Source organism: Numenius arquata, chromosome 4 (genome assembly GCF_964106895.1).
Source record: "Numenius arquata chromosome 4, bNumArq3.hap1.1, whole genome shotgun sequence".
NCBI classification, from domain to species: Eukaryota; Metazoa; Chordata; class Aves; order Charadriiformes; family Scolopacidae; genus Numenius; species Numenius arquata.
In genome coordinates this window covers 63,663,660-63,682,059 of record NC_133579.1, presented here as the reverse complement: position 1 = coordinate 63,682,059, position 18,400 = coordinate 63,663,660, and the positions used below count along the sequence as shown (strand labels likewise).

Below are 18,400 nucleotides of genomic sequence, written 5' to 3'. Positions count from 1 at the left end.
GCCAGACGGACGTGAAACCCCCTCGCACAGCACCAGCGGGGCTTCACCCCTCCCCAAACCCGGGGTTCGCCAGGCGGGGCCCGGCGGCTCCCTGTCGGCTCCCCAGGGGGCGCCCCGCCGGTGCCGGTACCGGTACCGGTACCGGGTGCGGGCGGCGGCCAATGGTGGAGCGGGGGCGGGGCCGGGTGCGGGCGGCGGCCAATGGCGGGGCGGGGGCGGGGCAGGAACACCCGGGAGGTGACAGCGAGGCCCCGCCCTCCCCGCGGCGAGCGGGCGCCGGCGGCGACCATGGGAGAGGAGCGGCGCTGAGCTCCGCGCCGCCGCCACCGCCTCCTGCGCCGCGGGAGGGCGGTTATCCGTCCGTTAAGGCAGGGCAGACGCTGGCGCCTCCGCGGAGGTGTGTGTGATGGTGCGGGCATGGCGGGGCAGCCAGCAGCCGCGGCGCTGCTGAGGCGGGGGGCGGCTGGTCCCGGCCCCGGCGGCGGCAGCAGCAGCCGGCAGGGGCTGCCTCCTTCTCCCGCCCGCCCGGCGGCCGCCTCCCACCGCCCCGGCCGGCGCTGAGGGAAGGAGGGAGCGCCTCGCCTCGCCTCGCCTCGCCGTGCCGCCTCGCCCCTCGCCGCCGCCATGCTGCCCGGGGTGGGGGTGTTCGGCACCGGCCTGACGGCGCGGGTGATCGTGCCGCTGCTGAAGGCGGAGGGCTTCGCCGTGAAGGCGCTGTGGGGCCGGACGCCCGAGGAGGCGGAGGAGCTGGCCAAGGAGATGAGCGTCCCCTTCTACACCAGCCGCATCGACGAGGTGCTGCTGCACCAGGACGTCGACTTGGTCTGCGTCAACTTGCCGCCGCCGCTCACCCGGCAGGTCGCCGTCAAGACCCTGGGTGAGTGGGGGGAGGGGGTGGGGGGGCGACCCCGCTCTGGGGTCGGGCTCGCCGCGGGCTGGATGGACCGAAACCCCGCCTCAGCGCAGAGTTTTTCCCTCTGCTTCGCTTTCCCCCCCCCCCCCCCCCCATCTTCCCCGTTCATTTGGAGGGGGGTGCCCGGCGCTCCCCGCTGTAGCAGGCCGAGGGGGGCGGCGGGCGGGCGGGGGGTGGGGGTGGTTGTGGGGGGGATGTCGCTGCGCCTTCCCGGTGTGACATCGGTCCCCGGCGGTGTGGTCCCCGACAGGCAGCAGGTACCCGCCCCTCCGGGGATGCTGGGGCAAGCCTGGGCAGGGCTGGGCCTGACAGCCAGCCCCCGCAGCGTGGGAGGGAGCGGGTGTCATCCGTGTGACGGTAAAAAGGGCAAAGTCGGGGTGAAAAAAAAGGAGAATATCGTCATCCCGCCCGCGTTTGGCCGGCACCTTGGCAGGGGAGTGGGGAGCTGAGCATCGCTGCCGGCCTGGGGGCACCCACGCTGCTCGGGGGGCTTGAGGGGTGCCGGCTCTGTGTGTGTCCCCCGCCGCCCCACCCCGGCTGCAAACCAGGGGAGGGAGGCAGGAAACGGTGAGAGCAGAGGAAACGTTTTTACACCCGAGGTTTAATTAAGATCACGTACAAAAGGGAAGGAGGGACTGAGAAAGTGGGCATGCACTGGTGTAAGCTGCTGGCTTTCTCCAAGTCTGGGCTCCGCTCTTCCAGCTTCCTGACCAACGGTCCTTAACCACTTGCTTTGTGGTGGGTTTTAGTGGGAGTACCCTCCGGAGTAAGGAAGTCTTAATTTGTCCCTACCAAGTATAGGTGGGAAAGGGTAAAAGTGAGGGGGAAATGCTGTGAATGATGGCTGAGGTTAGCGAGTCGGGGTGGCGGGTTTTGCTCTGGGGCTGCAGCTTTGTAGGCTGATGGCTATGGCTTTCAGCCTCAGAAATGCGTGTGGCGTGTCCTAGTGTTACGTGGCTACCAGCGTAGTCGTTAGAATTAGTTACCATTCAAACGCTGCTAACATCACAGCCAGCTAGTGTTTTCAGCATTTAAAATGAAGCGGTTAAGGGAATTAAGACAGTACCTAAAAAACCTTAAGTACAGTGTAGGCATTTGTCTGGAAGCCTTGCTCAGGGTTACTTTCTATACTTGGAAATGCTTGTCTTTTATAACATACTTTTGACTTTTTTTCTCAAGGTACAACACTTGCACCAGAAGCCTGACTTGCTTGCCAGAATGATGTGCAAATGAATTTGCAATGTAGAAATACATATCCCACAAAACATAAATAAAAGACAGTATCAAGGTAACAAGGTTTCATGTTTGACATGTGAGTTTGGTGACAATTGTGTCAGTTTTCCTGTGACACGTTTTCCTGCAGGTGTTGCTCATGGAAGTGCCCCAGCTTCTCTGTGCTCTTAGAGGTCGAGTCTCATGAGGTTTCAGGCAGACAGGAGGCATCTGGTACAACAACAAAATTTCTGAAATAATAAAGAAACACAAGAGATGTGATTTTTCTGGAGGGCTTAAAGTAATATTATGTTTTGTACCTCTCCGAAGCTATTTGCAGCTAAAGAAGAAAAAAAAAATCTGTTTCCAAACATGTGCTGAATTTATGAATGATGCTGACAATTGATGTAGCTGAGATACTACTGATAACTTGCTGATGCAATCTGCTAGCAACAGACTGTAGAGGGAAGGAAAAAAAAAAAGGTGTTTTCTCCCTATTCATTAGTAGCATACCATTCTCAGTTCCCTTTCACCTCTAGTTAATTGGGATTACTCCTGTTCCTCAACGATCATTATTTGTATGTTGCAGGGGCAGTGAAATGTGTGTGAAAATGCATGAAATGGTCATTAAGTAGGGATTAAACATGTTACAAGGTGGTAACGTGACGTGATTTTTTTTTTTAGTATATTACTTAAAGGATTATTATTTATAGAAATATCTCTTGGACTATAAATAACTCTTCCCTGGTTATTTCAGAGTTAAATTTTTACTCTTTGGTTGTTATGTGGGTTTTTTGGTTGTGTTGGTTTTGGGTGGTGTTTTCTGTTTTTTTTTTTTTTTTTTTTGGTAATTCAGCCATTGGATCCTATAACAATGAAAGTTCTTGCATGTTCACACAGGTGCAAACAGGGGGCTAGAGCAGTGCTTCCCAAACTGCTGAGAGGAATGCCTCCCTGCTGACAGCTCCTTTCTCCTGGTCTTGCTTATGCTTCATGGCTTGGGAACTGCTATGCCCTGGAGTGATTATTTTGCTTTAATCACTGAATTTTCTGTTTTGAGGGGAGGGGTGTGATTGCATTATCAAGTGGGGGTTTCAAAAGCCTCTAGTAAGCAGGGGCAATATTGTACAGAATGAGGGAAACGGAAACTGGAAAAACATTCCTTACTATCATAAAGAAAGGATGTGGGTCTTATCTTTTTTTTTTTCTTTTTTTCAATTTGATTTTTTGTGTGGTGGTTTTTTTTCCTCTTGGGATTTCGCACGAGAAACATTATGCAGCATCTAGTGATAGGACATAGACAGGGATACCAGAATAAAACACTCATAGCTGGAGGCTTCAGCAGGTCTAAACATGATGTCCTATGTTGCAACAGAAAAGGTTAAGACAGACATGAGTTAATTGTTCATACACCCAGGTCTGGCTTCCATATGAGAGGAGGCATATTTGGCCTGGGAAGAGACAGGGACCAACTTTTCTTTTGTACCTGTATTTTATTTTAAATTGGCTTGCTGCCCAAAGCTGTGTTTTCATTTGGGGAGGTTTCATTATTAAAAAGTCAAAGCCTGAGGAAGCAGTTGGCAGTGTTTCTGTTGCCCATCTAGAGCTGTGCTTACACTGTGAGTTTGCAGCATGTTCAAATCCACTCTGGCCTATTTCTGGTGCAGACTCCGGAGGTGAAGGTGGGGTGAAACAGGTGTCCCCCAAACTCAGTTGCTTTGTTTTCACTGGTACGTCTGATGTGTAGATGTATTGCTGCTCGAAACGTGTTTTTGGCACGGCAGCCCATCAACTGCTATTAAAACACAAATGTGTGAATACACGCCCCAGCTGAGGAAGTCCCCAGAGTGTGGCTTCCTGGAAGCTGTTGGGGGGAGAAAATGGGAGAAAAATGGCTCTAAACGTGCGCTGTTAACTTCTCTAAGCCTCTGGAGCTCATCTCTGTTAGAGTCCTGAGCCGGGTCTGACTCTGTATGGCAGTTTTCTTAGAAGCTAGACCAATGTTGGGCAAGGCTCTGGAACAGACCAAGTTCAAGACAGAATTGGAAACCCTGCTGGTTTGGATGATGACTGAAAGCATGAATAAAACCCGTGGTGTTTTATGTGAAATATGCTGATGGCCTCTGTCACTTCTGTGTGAAAGGAATCAAATTCCTTCTTTGCTTCTACAAAATGGGGCTGATCGACCCTTTCTCTTTCCTGCCTCCTCTCTATTCTGCTCACTCAGGAGCTCTTTTGTTTATTGCTGTTCATACTTGTTCCCTGTAGCATAATGCAAAACTGATGTCCCGACTGACTTGCTGCTTGGTCGTCAAGAAAGATCAATGGCTGAATGTTTAGGTAAGCATAGAAAATAGTCCTACTGTTGAAGAAGGGCATTTTCCCTTCTCACTGGGCTGAAAAGTTTGGCATATTTGCTACGAGTGGTCTGCTTTTCCCCTGCCTGCACCCATTGGCAAATACACGTGTATCCAGGCCCAATCTGGCACGGGAGATGTGTTTGCATACAGGGAAAAAATATGTCACCGGAGCGCTTGTTTGTACTTAGCATCAGAAGAGTTGCTGGCACAGACAGTATGATATGACCCTCCACCTAGTTCAGAACTGTCAAGACATGACTCTTCATAGTGTAATCCCTCCCCCTTGTTCAATTAAATATGACATTCTTCAGATCCTGACTGGAAGGGTTGCCCTGTGTGACTAAATAGCTGCCACATCAGGTGAAGTGTCTTACTGCAGCTGGTGCTGAGAAGTCCTTGATGACACTTCATCTTGAAGTTGAAGGGGAAGGCACAGACATTTCTGTGTGCCTGGTCCTGTTGATGCTTGAGTCAAGTCAACTTGGCTAAAGAGAATGTATTCCTGAGGTTCACATACGTGTTTCTGGGGAGCAAATGTTTTGCTTCTGGGAAGAATCAAGTACCAGATGTTTTTCAAGCGTGTCCCTGGAGATGTTACCCTTAGTTCTATTTACAGTGGGTTTGCTTACTCTTTCATCTTATGTTAAGGACAGGAACACGGAGCTGTGTGCTGAGTATTCTCTGCACGTGTTCACAACCATGTCTACATAGTATTACTTTTTAAAATGTTTATATTGTAGTAGCATATGGTAGGAGTCTGTTCTGCCTGGGGATTATACAGAGTATGACTTCCCCAGCCCTCCAGAGGTTGTTCCCCTGAAGGAGCACTTAAATTTGTTGGCTGACCAGTGCTTCATCTATGCTTGATTTGGATCATTAGAGAGTGTCTTTAGAGAGAAATGTATGTAGTGTTGCTCAGATCCTCACCTTCCCGCGCCTTCCCAGGAATCACGGGCATCACCCAGGCTTGTAGTACAGGCCTGCTGTCCGGACAATGCTTTTGAGAACCCCTGGTTAAAGCACTGGCAATATAGCTTTGGATCAACTCTGAAGTGGGAGGAACATCAGCTGCAGAAAAGTAATTCACAGATCTGATGCAGTCTCTAATTTCTACGTTCTTCTGCACCCATGCAAATCAGGCAGAGGTTACAAGGTTGTAGCGGCAGATAGAACTTGGTCCAGAGTTTGTAAAGTGGTTAGGATCCTTTGGGATGAGATGCCCTATTGAGGGAAAACATTATCATGATTATTTATTATTAATAGCAATGTAATATCTGTCCTGCAATATTGAGTTTAAATTTGAGCTAACAGCAGTGACTTTCAGCAGAACACGCTCTTGTACTTGGAAGGCAGATGACTTTGCAGCATATTAAATGTGAATTATGGTCATCTTATTGCAAAAGAAAAAGTCAGATGAAGTGCTGTCTGTCTTTAATCAGCAGAACTAGCAAAGGCTGTGATGCCTTTTTTGCACATAGGAGAAAGTCAGTCGAAAGCCTCTGGCAGTCGGCTGCAAGTCTTCTTCCTACTTGAGTGATGATGGTATACCACAGAAAACGGCACCTAGCTCTTGCATTGACCTTTCCAGTATTGCAGACCTTTAATTCCAGTGTTGTTCCTGTAAAACTCCTACAGAGATACTGTGGGACTGGGCATCTGAGACAGCTAAGGGAAAAACCACTGTTTAGGTACTGGTTAAAAACTAAACAAATAAGGAAAAAAATTAATCCCTGAACAAACCCCTTGTTTCCTTTCTGGCCTTCAAATCAAAGACACTTTTTCATTTTCCCCAGTTATTCTGCTCTGTCTGAAAATAACCACCAGTTCTGTTGTTGCAGTGGTAGGATAAGTTGGGTGCCCAGTATGGACCAGACTTAGGTTATTGGGGCACTGAGCTCATGCAGCGATGACGCACCCTTAGCCTAGACTGAGGAACAGCTAGTGGCAATTGAAGTGGTTGTATTAAACCACGTCAGGCGTGAAGACCATCATCGTGATCCTGTACCTGGTTGGGTCAGTTCGTGTTGCTGGGGTCTCCTCCATACTGTTTAAAAACAGGGTGCCAGGCCTCGGGGATCCCAAAACGCTGCAAAGATCGGTTGCTGTGTTGCTGTCTCTGGACCAGTGTGGGCAGCTGGAGCAGCATGGGATGAAGCTCTTGAGGACTGCTGTGGGTCTAGTCTTGTGCCCACTCAACTGGAGGCCGTAGAAATGTGGAAAGCGGCAGCGCCCTCAGTTTAGAAAGTTAAGGTACTTCAACTTTCTGCTTCTCTGTCAGAAGTTCCCGTGCCTTGTAGGTGAGTTGGCTGAAACAAATACATGCCCAAGCCCTCAGCCACCCTACTTTTCAGCGTGATTTAAACAGCAAGATGGGATGCGAGAACATTGATGCCCTCCTTCCAGCTGCTCAGCTGTTGGGGGCTTGGAACTTGGGTGCAGGAGCAGAGAAGGAAGCAAGGGTGGCACTGGCCAATGCCACTGCCAGCATTTGACGTGTCACACACTGTTAGGCAGAGCCCATAGTCAGGGTGGTGATATTTTGATGAGAAATCAGACTTTCTTTTAAATACAAGAGTTGGAAGGGGTTTTTGTCTTGTTTTTAATCTTTATATAGGCAAGTCCTTAAGGCCGCTCTCTGTTTCACTGCACTTTGAATGCTATTTTTCTTGAACTGTTCTGGTCTTACGTTGGTGCTAGCGATGGTGGCAAACCCACTATTTTTCCTACCGTCTGTGGTACTGTAAGAACTCAGCTGCTCAAAGATTAGTGCACACTAGTGCTGTTTCCATTGCAGGTCCTTACAGGGCATCCTTGTCAGTGTTAACAGCCACACAACAGCATTAGCAGTGCCATAGTGTCTTGATTTGGTGTTGAAAATGGCTGAAAGAGCTAGGTAGCTCTGTTAGGTGTGGCTGACAAAGATTTGACTAACGAGTTGTTAACTAGGAAAGGGCTGGATGTAGTAAAATCATCTCTCATGAACAAATCGGGCATTACTGCATTGCTGCTAAAGGTGTAGGCATGTGTGTGTAACCTCATGGCTGTGCTAGTGAGGATCTCCTCTTGTATTTCTCCTGCTGGCACAGTTGATAGAGTGGATATCATGTAGACAGCATCTTGTGCAACTGGTTTTTTTTTTTTTTTTGGTTCAAATGGCACGACTGTGTTAATGGATGCTGTAACACAAACAGAAGATGTGTAGCATAGCTTTCTTCTATGAGAAGATGAGAGAAGGTCCTGATAAAAGCTATGTTTATGCTGTTAGAGCTACGCCCAGGCTGAGTATTGTAATTATTTAACTTCTGGAGTAAATTATTGCATGCCTATAACATGAGAAACAGCAGAAAACAGATCTTTTATTATTATGCTTTTTTTTTTGCACAGCTTGGTGCCTTCATTCCAACAGGCAGTGGGCACCGTTAACGCCTCCCATGGTACTGAGCTGTTTGATCCCTCTTCAACAGACCTTCCCCCCGTGGCTTTGTCTTGCTTCTGGCTGTTGGGACTTGTACTACTGAGTGCTCAGTGATGTAGGTAGAGGACAGCAAACTTTGAGTGGCTGCTCTGCAGACAAAGGACTCGTGACCTGCTTCTGTTGTTCCAGGTTTTGGAAAAATATTAAATAGTAGGGGAATTAAGGAAGAATGTGTAGATAAATGTGAAGAAAGGTAAATATGGTGGACTAAATTTTCAAGCTTCCCACTGTTGCCTCTTTTCTCTCTTTTTTTTTTTTTTTCCTTAAAGACCTCTCATGCCTGAGATTGACACTACATGACACAGAGATTTGCTGTATGACTCCAGACATGAATGGTCATGCACAGCCCCTGATGGAGGCAGGGTGAAAACTATGCAAGATGCTAAATACGTTGTTCTGTGTGTCTGAGAACTAGGTAAATTGTGTTGAAGCATAATACAACTTACTGTCCTTTTCTTCATATGTGCGATAGATTTTGCCCGTTTAACAATAGTGATGGCAAAGCACTGAGGATGAAAATGGAGTTAAATTTCCAGGACAGCCAAGACCGGTGTTTTTCACAGGACACTGCAATGCAACAACACCCTTCTCTGTTAATATCAGTTTGCCACAGCATTATCCGGAGTTGCTATGAATTGTTCTGGTTTCCTCAAACCACCAAAGCAGAAGTGTCTACCCTGCTGCTTTTTGTTTATTGCTCATATGATAAATTTTTAGCTCATAAGAGTGAGCTGTCAAAGTCAGGGACTTAATTTACAAGGTCAGCGTGCATGCAGGTAACGAAAAATGATTTCAGGTCTTAAGTCTTGATTGATTTAAATGGTTGTGTAATTAAACAGGAACAATCCCTTGTGTAGGTTCCCTAAATTGATTTAAGGCCTGCACATAGATTTTTGTACCAGTGTAATTATGACTGCAAGGGGTATGATTTCTTTAATGTAATAATTGCTGCATGCCTATTAGAAGTCCAGCTGGTGTGACTTCTGGCGTGAATGCTGTTCTGCTGGCCTAATGGCACCTGTATTTGGTACAGGCTATTCCCAGCTCCTGTCCAGGCATAAGTTGTCGGTTGCATATACATTTAGAGCATTCAAGTTGTATAAATGTCTACGTTACTGGTGTAGGCCAGCTCTAGTTGTATTGGTACAGCTGTACTTTGTGTAAAGGTGGTTGATGTATTAATTTAGGTGGTTTATGGTTGTGGATGCTGGGAGGAATCCTGTTTGGCTTTTGGGTCACTGTGAGTTTGGAGGCCTTTGAGCAGAAGTCCCCAAAAGGTCTAAAGAGTTTTTCCGTGGTTGTTTGGGAGCTGGCTGTGGTGAGAATGTGGTGGTGAAGAGCAGAGGAGGCTGGGCCTTGCTGCACTGCACAGCTGGCACTGAAGACCAGTGTCAGACAAGACTCGTGCACCTGGCAAGTGTGAGCCTAATTATCCTTGAGCATTGCGGATGCCTCTGCACTTCCAGATGGTGGAACTGGCATCCAGGGTAGCATAAACACCAGATCTTATTAATACACAGGTCTGCAGTCTTACCCGCAGGGTAACAGGAATTTTAGGGATTTGTGGAGGGATGAGAGTTTACCCTTCCCTTTCTCCTTTGGAAAGAGATAGCAGCACCCTTTTTTTTAGCACAGTCAGGTCTAATGATGAAAGTTGTTATTTATCAGGCTAAATACTGATAAGTTATATAAATATATATAAATACCGATAAATAATACTCCTAAGTATAAGCATGCTGAAGTGCACAGAAAATGACAACACTGTGTGAGGAACTTGGTTGGTAGTAATATATGAAGAAACATTATGATTTCACACAAGGAGTAAAATTCCTTTCTTCATTTGCTACCGTGCCAGAGTTTAACCTTGGGGTGAAAACCAGTGCCTTCAATTGCATTGCAGCAGCAGTCATAGCTTTAGTGAAGCAGATGGGGATGAAAAAAAGGTAGCGACTTTGTTTTCCATTCTGATGTTTCCATGGCTTTTATCAGCAATAAAGACTCTTGTTTTGGCACTTCCTTGCAATGAATGTTTGGCAGTCTTTAGCTCTTCCATCTGGCCATTTTTTGCCAGGAAATGCCCAGAAGGGAGGTCATGGTTGAATTAAATACTGTCTCTAGGGTACTGGGCTTCACATGGCTAGTGAGAAGCCTTAATAGAGAGAGCTTTTCAAAATCCAAATAGCCAAGCAAGGAGAGAGAACTATAAAAATAGTAGCTGTCCTTTCTGGGCTGGAGTAGTGTTGCTTAAAAATGTGAAACCAAAGGCTCGACTGAGCACTTGGAATTCTTTCTCTTGGTGTCTATACATATGCATTATATATAGTACCATATATGTATAAAAATTAAAGAAACAACATTAAGGTGAAAAATACATAAATTAAAAATTCCTGGAAGTCCCTCCCCTTCCTTCACTTCCTCAGCCCATAAAAGACAATGCAACTGTTACTGTTTTGTGTGGGGATAGGAAAGGGGAGAGAGAAAAGCTCGGAGAACATCTGGAACAGTTGCAGCTGAGCTCGTGCATGTTAAACTAAATTCCAGAAACGTGCCTGAAAGATGCATGTAAAAGTTTGGATTCTGATCTCACTTGGTCCGCTGTAAATGCCAGAAAAGCTCTGCTGGATCAAAGAAAATAGTTGAAATCTGTGGTGATGGTACTGAAAATATGTTGTGGCACAAAAGAAAAACCAACAATGCAGTAGGGACAGGAGCCTGGCCTTGCAGATCTGCATCCTCTTGGCAAAGGCATCTCTGTCAATTTAGGAAATGATTGGTGGGAGTCTTGGGACATGGTTCTGCAAACCTTTGCTTACTTCAGTAGTTTCCTTGAAGAGAAAATCCCAGATTCCTTGCAGGGAGTGTTTGTCAGGCACAATAATTCATGTAAGTAGGAATTTGCTTGCAACCTGCTTTTGTACCAGTTCATTGAGAATGAAGATAGAGCTACATCTGTGCAATTCCACAGCTCAATACGGTTGTGCTTCTATAACATGTTATGGCAGCATGTCTGTAGGAATGAAAAACAGGATGGAAAATATTTGAAGCAGAGGTGCTTAGAAATGTTAGCCATAGCCTACAGAAGTCCATCACTAAATGAGCGTGGTGGAGCTTGCAGAACTGTTGTGACTTGCTGCTTGCTTTGACGGAACTTGACAGTTCAGCGTTGTGAAAGATGCTTCATGGTTAAACAGTATGAGATGCCCTGATAAAGACTCATTTCTTGGGCAGAGCACCAAGCAGCACTCCCCGAGTCTAGTTTGTGGAAACAAGATACAGCGTTATCCAAATACATGGGAAGGTGTCCTGAATTTGTATCCTTGATTAACAGGCAGGACTCATTACTTATGTTGCTGAAGAATTCTGCTTACAAATCCACGTCACAAGATGCTCAATTTGCAGGGGTGACATCTTTGCTAAATTAGCCAAAGTACAATTGGACATGGTCTGTCACTATTGGCATGGCTTGAGAGAACCGTGGACCTGAAATGTAATTCTGTCTGTAATTTTTACTGGATCCCACCGTCTTACCATTAGGAAAAAATACTTTGACGCATTGTATGCCTAAAATAAGGAAAGTCTGTGTTCACAAGCCATCTCACTTCTGTCTCATAAGCACTGATCTGTTTGCTTGTGAGATTTGATGCTAGCTGGCAGATTTATTTATGCCTTTGATTATAGTGCTGTCTCGCAGCTCCTCATATAAATTTAATTGTGTTGGTACTGTGATTGTTGTTGTTTGAAATTACAGATTTGTTCACATAGGTAAAGGTAATCCTTCACAAGGCCTGATGTGCACAGATGTTTTGGCAGCTGCTGAGACCACACCTTCTGCCATCTGTGTGCAGAGAGACCTGACCTCTTACGTGTCAGGTGGGGATGAAATTCTTGCGTTTATACACCTGGTGTGTGTGTGTGAGACTCCAATCTGCTCTAAGCAAGAATGGCACAATGAGAATAGGCTTGAGGGTTTCTGTCCCGAGCTTTCATTCTCCATAAGGCAGGTTGTATAGATTGCATTTACCAGCCTTCCTGAAGCTGGTTTCATCTTTCAGGGCTCCCAAAACTACAGCTGGGATGGGGGAGCACAGAGGAATTAAGAGACTTACTGAAGCTTGTGTGTGCAACTGGTGACAGGGACAGAAGCTGGGTCCTCTGATGTCTGCTCTTTTTTCACTGTGGGACCCATTGTGGCTGAACGCTGTTGAATGGATGGCCATCATGACAAATATCTCTACGCTGCTGGAAGAGACTTGTCTGTCACTCTGGCCATGTCTTTTTCCTGGATGGTTGTGCAGGTGGTCTAAAACTAAGGTGGGAAGAGAGGAGTGGGGACAGTGCAGGGAAACCTGATTTCCAGTTGAAAACAAGCTCTACACTCATCTTTTAGTGTCCCTTTTTAATGTTTATGGGACAGCTTGTGAAGGAATTGCAGACTGTTAGAGGGTCTCCCTTCTCTGGGCAAGATTCATGGCTGGGATTGAGTGATTTGTGGCTGTGTCAAGCTTGAGGATTGTATCTGGCACTGAATATTCTGTGGGTTATTAATGATAGTAATCATCTTTCCAGTGTTGGAGCTTAATTTAACAGATGCTGCAAATATCTTACTAAGCCAGCTTGCTATGAACAGTGATGGCTCAGCAGCTGGGAGACTTGTGTATTTATTTTTAATGAAGTATGGAGTTTGTCTTTAGTGTATGTTATGGCCCTCTGCATACTGGAAACCCTTTTCTTTAGCAAATAGGCAGGGCCTTTCCATGCCGACTGGAGCATCTGCGTTTTTGGAAGACATACAATAACACACACATAAGTCATGCCAGTTGCAAATACTATCTTGAGCATCAGCTTAAGCCGATGGGGTCAAGTTCAGATTTGCAGCTCCTGTTAGGAGGTGCTCAAGTGTAGGAAGATACGGAGTTTGGATGTTATTTTTTCAGTCCTCTAGACTGCTTGACTAGGGCCTCCTGCATCGGGCAGAATCATCCGAGAGCGCTGGGTGAAAGCAAGTAGGGTGCTGGTTGTTGCTGGAGCTGTCATGTACTGTCTCAGCGTAATCGTGCTTATAAGGACCTTGTGCTAGATGGGATTGCGCTGTGTGGAGCCACGTGTGATGCGTTTCCCTTTCTGGCTACATCTGCATTTTAGTTTGTTTCACCAAGTCGGTAAATAACAGGGTATTTTAAAACATTTCATTTGCTTGATGCTCAAAAGAAAATTGTGGGGTGATGCTCTAACTGCTGAACTGGATTTTGGCAAATCAAAGGTTCCCTTGAAGAGTCTTAAAAGTAATGCAACAAGTGTGATATTAACCGCCCTTGTGAGCTTTTCAGTGTAATGAACAAAGAGTGGATTTTGAGGCTCTTGCTTACTTTGGGGAGGAATTACCTGCATCTCCTTTCACTGGAAAGGGTGCATCGAAAGAGTTAACATGCAGGAGGTGCTTGCCCTGTAAGGTTCATTTGATAGCACAGAAATATAAGAAACTGTTGGGTTGGGTTTTGGTGGTTTGTTTTTTTTTTTTTTTTTGCCTAAAGAATAGATTTTACCAAGACACTGAGGACATGGCTTTGGCCCTCTGTTTGAGAGGACTGTGTGTTTTCAAAGTTGTCCTAGCAGATATTATCCATGCTGATAGTTTCCTGGTCAGAAGCGTCAGGTGTTTGCACCACAGCTCTGGACCAGGGCGAGGATGATGGATATTTTGAGGTTTTTATAACTGCCTGTCTGATCTAAGTATGCTAGCCTAAATTCTGCATGGGTTGTGGAGTGCTTACAGCTGGGAACCAAGCAGATCACATGGATTTTACTCTCGTGATTGTAATGAGTGTAAATGTATGTATATATTCTTCATCTGTGTATCAAAAATCACTAGAACAAACTTCAGATGGGCTTGTGCTGCGGCAACAGGCTTGCAAAGTTGCTACAACTGTTAATGTAGGAAAAACTGTGTATCATATTCTTGAAGTTCTGCCAGCAAATAAAATTATATGAATTTGCAGTTGACTGTTGTTCATGTACATATCTAGTAATAAGATTACCTTTTCAGTCTCTCCTTTCTGTCTTTTTTCTCTCTATCTATTATTTTATTGCTGAGCTTGCCTGGAACTGTAAAGCCTGTTAGGGCCTGAAACTAATATTAGGGAAATTAAAGGTGTGGGTGACTGTGCTGCTTCAGTTTGCTCACAGCAAACAGTGGGTGTAATTTTTTGAATGGGAAAAAAAAAATGGCTACAGAGAAAGAGAAGTCAGAAAATTAGCTTTGGACTAAGATAGACTCTGTAGCTCTGATTGGAGAACTGTGTACCACCAGCCTCTGTCCTGATTTAATGCAGCTGTGCTGTCCCGGTCCCTAAACCTGTAATTACAAGACTATGAGAGATGAATTCATGTGGACAGTAGTTAGGATATTAATTAAAATAGCATGGATGATGTGGGGAACAATATGCCTTATGTGCTTTTTTTAAAGAAACTGTAGAATAGTTCATTTAAAACGCCATGAGTTATCAGTCTTTGGTCTTGTTTCTTCTTTTTTTGCAAGTAACTGTAAATTGCTTCATGGGGTGCATGATAGTCAAAATTCAGGGCCCTAAGTGAAAACAATGTATTGATATTCAAATGTTCATTCTGTTAGGATTAAAGTACTTTCAACTGGCCTGTTGCTTTTCAGACACGCAAGCCAGAAAAAAAGATGTGTGGAGTAATCTGAAATTTACCTCTAGATTTCCTAGAAGAATTTAATCTTTTGTGTTCATGGCGGTATCTCCTGTGTGTTCATGCAACTCAAACTCTTTCCCACAACAATATGGATGCAGCCAGTCATCTTCATTCCTCCTTGGGATTAAATTGTGCAGAGGTGGAGCAGGTGAAGAACACTTCTGGGGAGCCGGGGACAGGAGTCTCCGGTTCCCAGTTTCACAGGTCCTATAGCCCTTTACACAGCTGTGAAAATCCTTCTCTCCTGTGCTTTTTCACATCTCCCATGAGAAGTTTTACAGTGACAGGAAAATTCTCAATGCTGTTGATAGCTGCAGGGGTTGGAGCCTGTTGATTTGAAGCTCATCAACAGTGGTGAGTGATCGAAGGCAGCGTTAGTTGGCAGGGGTCTTCCAGAAAGTGAGGTGTCACTTGGATTAGGGGAGGAGGAGGGAGATGGGTGTATTGTGAAGTCTTGCCAATCTTCACCTCGGGTGTGTTGCACACTGTTGTCCTTGCAGACTGCCTCAGTACAGCAGTGGGTGTTTGGGGTTAAGCGTGGGAAGGAGGTTACCTGCCTGGGTGGGCTCTCTTTGTTGGTGAAAAGCAGTGGAATAGATGCAGTTGTCCTACAGGCAGGCAGTTCGGTAGCCATCAGTGCAAAGATGACTTTTACTTGGTGGGAGGTACCTGGGAAGACTCAAGCAGATTTACTTTCAAGGTTAAGTGCTGAAAGATCCACAGCCTCAAAGAATTTGCTGTCTCTGAAATTTTTGGTCACAAAAACATCTTCCAAATGTGGCCCATGAGAGTTTGATCAGTGTCAGGGCTCCCAGGCATGACCCTAAATGAACTTCCACATGCCTGAAACCTAAAGACTTGAAAGCCTTCTTCTGATTTGCAGCTGGCGGAAAGTCATCTGTTTGAAGTTGCTTTCTGTCCAGCAGTTTTTGTTTTGCCCAAAACTTCCAAAGAAACAGGTCTTCTACTGAACACGGCGTTACAAAAAATGGAAAGCCAAACCCATGCGCTTGCATTGTCTCGGCACTTCCGCGAGACTGAAGAAAGTGGCCAGACCAAGCTTTTTTTTTTTAAACAAATTCTTTTTTTTTTTTTTTTTGTGTGTGTGTGTAGTGTTTGCTTTATGGCTGATGCCTTGTTGCCGGTTTTCATCTTGGAGCAGTTTTTTATGGTTAAGCTGTAAATACTGGGAGTGGGATAAAGAGAGTGGAATTTGTGCTGGGAATGTGCAGCGGGCCGTAGCTGTGCCAGGCTGCCGCTGCCGTCTGCACAGCAGCAAGCTCTAGTCAAATCAGCAAACACCGTATTGCTTTCTGCCTGGCCGATTTTCTTGCATTCGGTGGCTTGCGTTTGGCTTGTTACCTCCGTTTGGAAGCGGTGCCAAAAAAGGACACTTATGAGGGAGGGAGTAGCGTGGGCTGTTGAGTGTCTGAGGTCCTAGATTAGGGGTGGGAACCACCAAAGTCTTCCCTCTGCTTGCCCCCCCCCCCCCTTTGTGGGAGCCAGACGCTTGCTGCAGGTTCCTTGAATGTAGCAGCAATGCGGAGAGCCGTGCCCAGCTTTGTGTGAAGCCTGGTGTTGAAAAGGCGTAGCATTCTTTGGCATTTCTTGTCTTTGAAACCAACTCCAGATAACATTTGCCTGGAAGGGGAGGATGTCTTTCACTGAAATGATAAGAGGGGAGGGGCTGCTCTCTGGGGCCTGAGCATGCGACACCTCCCTCGTTAGAAACGGGGAAAACAGATGAATACAGAAAGTGGAAAAGCACCCGTGACGCTGAGGGATTTGGCCCGAGGAAACCAGCCGAATAAAGGCTGGCAGGGGAGGAGATGGGAGACAGCCAGAGCAGGAGGCAGGGAGTGCATGGCAGGGAGGGGGGGGGGAGACACGATTGACTTCAGAGAGGAGCTGTAGCATCTCCAACACTAAGATGCAGTGAATTAATGAACCCTCCTTGGAAGTGAAAGTGCTAGCCGTATACCTTGGTGGTGAAAAAGGTTAAACAAAGAAGCGTGTTCCCCTTTACTGTCTTTTCTTCAAGCTTCTTCAAGCTTGAACTTCCCAGAGAAAGATGCTGTCAAGATGCTCTCCCTGTGGATGTGAACTTCATAGTTCAAGAAAAGCAACCTGTCTGGCTGCTGACTCCACACTGAGTTACCAAACCGTGTTCTGGTCAGGCAGAAACTGCTTTGGGCACCAAATGCAGCAGCTTACTGAGAACATAAGTTGTGGTGGTGAAGGATGGAAAGTTAGCCTCCTGAGAAGTTAAGCAGAGTTATAGGTTTTTGTTTATTAAACAGAGGTGGTGAGTAACTGTTTCAGCATCAATAAGCCATGAGACATTTGATAAGAGCCATGTTGAGTAACTTCAGAAGTCTATGCCAAACACAGTAAGGTCTGTTTGAAGTGACCTGTCATGCGTCTGCGTGTGGCATAGCCTCACGTACTTGAAACTATGTGAGCCCTCTTCTTCCCAAGTTGGTTGCTGAAATGCACATGGACAGGCAGCCAGTGTCACCTGGCCTGAGTGCAACTTGTGTGTAGAGAACGGGTGGAAGTCTGGAGTGGGCCTCCAGGACAAAGCTTTCCTCCCGTGCTCTGGGAAGGGGACAGTGCTGGTAAGAGCTCTGTCAGGGCTTGCTACATAGCTCTGTGTGACAACCCTGTCGTTTGCCTTGTTTTGCTGGTGCCACCCAGCTCATGTTAGCGATGGCCTGTAAAGATAAGTATGTATTATCCCAACCTGTGCCACAGTGCTGTCTGGCTCTGGCGGTGGTTCACCTGCAGTGTATTCCAGTTGTGCAGCAAGCATTATGGTTAGCTGGGCATGAACTCATTTGTCTTGTTTGAGTGGAGTTAAATGCCCCAGTGGTGAAAAGATGCCGTTCACAGCATCCCTGCAGCCTTCTTTATCGTTGAGACACAGGCTGAACTTTCCCAATGCATGCAATACCTGAGCATACTCCTGCAGCCCCAGGAGTCCCCAGCCAGGGGCTTGTAGGCAACAAATTGTATGCTGGGCATCTTCAGAGCGATCTGTGACTCTGCCAGGCCCAGGTAGAGAGAGAGAGCAAACTAAGTGGCACTTTATCTGCTCAGCGATACTACTTCTGGGTTGGGCAAGGTTTAAGATTATTCCTTGGCTATGTGAACAAGGCTTATGTCTGGAGGGGGCAGAGAGGGGAGGAAGAAGGATGTTTAGGTCCTAATGAATCCTTCTTGAAGCTCTTGTTTATTATCAGTCTCCAGAGTGGGAATGCATGACAGAAATCCTCTGCTTTCTCTTTTCCAGGGGCAGTATTTCTGCTCTGTGACTTAAAGGGTATGGCTTGAACCAAAAAATAACAACAGAAACACAGCTGTGAGGATGAGTGATGCTTCATCTTAAGAGGGGTTAAAGGTCCAGCAATGTTACTCAAGCTGAGGTCTGTGAGATAAGAGTCTGCAGATACATACCTTCCTCTAAGTGCAAGTAATCAATCTACAAGGGGGAAAAAAGCAATAAATTAGTATTTCAGGCTTAACTTAATGTTTATACAATTGCAAATGACACAAATGGGGGAACCAAGGTACAAGACAGTATCTTTTTTTTTTTTTTTCTTTTTAAGAAAAGTTTAGTGGTCCTTGGATTAAAAATTCTTGAGAACCTTTTGCTTGTAAGTTATAGCTAATTACTGTCTAGCTCTTACCTAGTTCAGAGCCCACACTGGCACATTTCTGAATGCTGGG

The 18,400-nt window shown here is 46.1% G+C and overlaps 1 protein-coding gene across 2 annotated transcripts in view; it reads left to right on the top strand.

Moving 5' to 3' along the window:
- The first annotated feature begins 624 nt into the window (after positions 1-624).
- GFOD1 (Gfo/Idh/MocA-like oxidoreductase domain containing 1) overlaps positions 625-18,400 on the top strand; it is a 68,626-nt gene continuing 50,850 nt past the window's right edge. The window contains exons 1-2 of one of the 2 annotated variants that reach the window (XM_074146681.1): positions 625-877; positions 3,591-3,607. In XM_074146681.1, the coding sequence (XP_074002782.1) occupies positions 625-877; positions 3,591-3,607 (270 nt within the window). The remainder of the gene's footprint in view (positions 878-3,590; positions 3,608-18,400) is intronic. The other variant, XM_074146682.1, reaches the window with a different exon arrangement.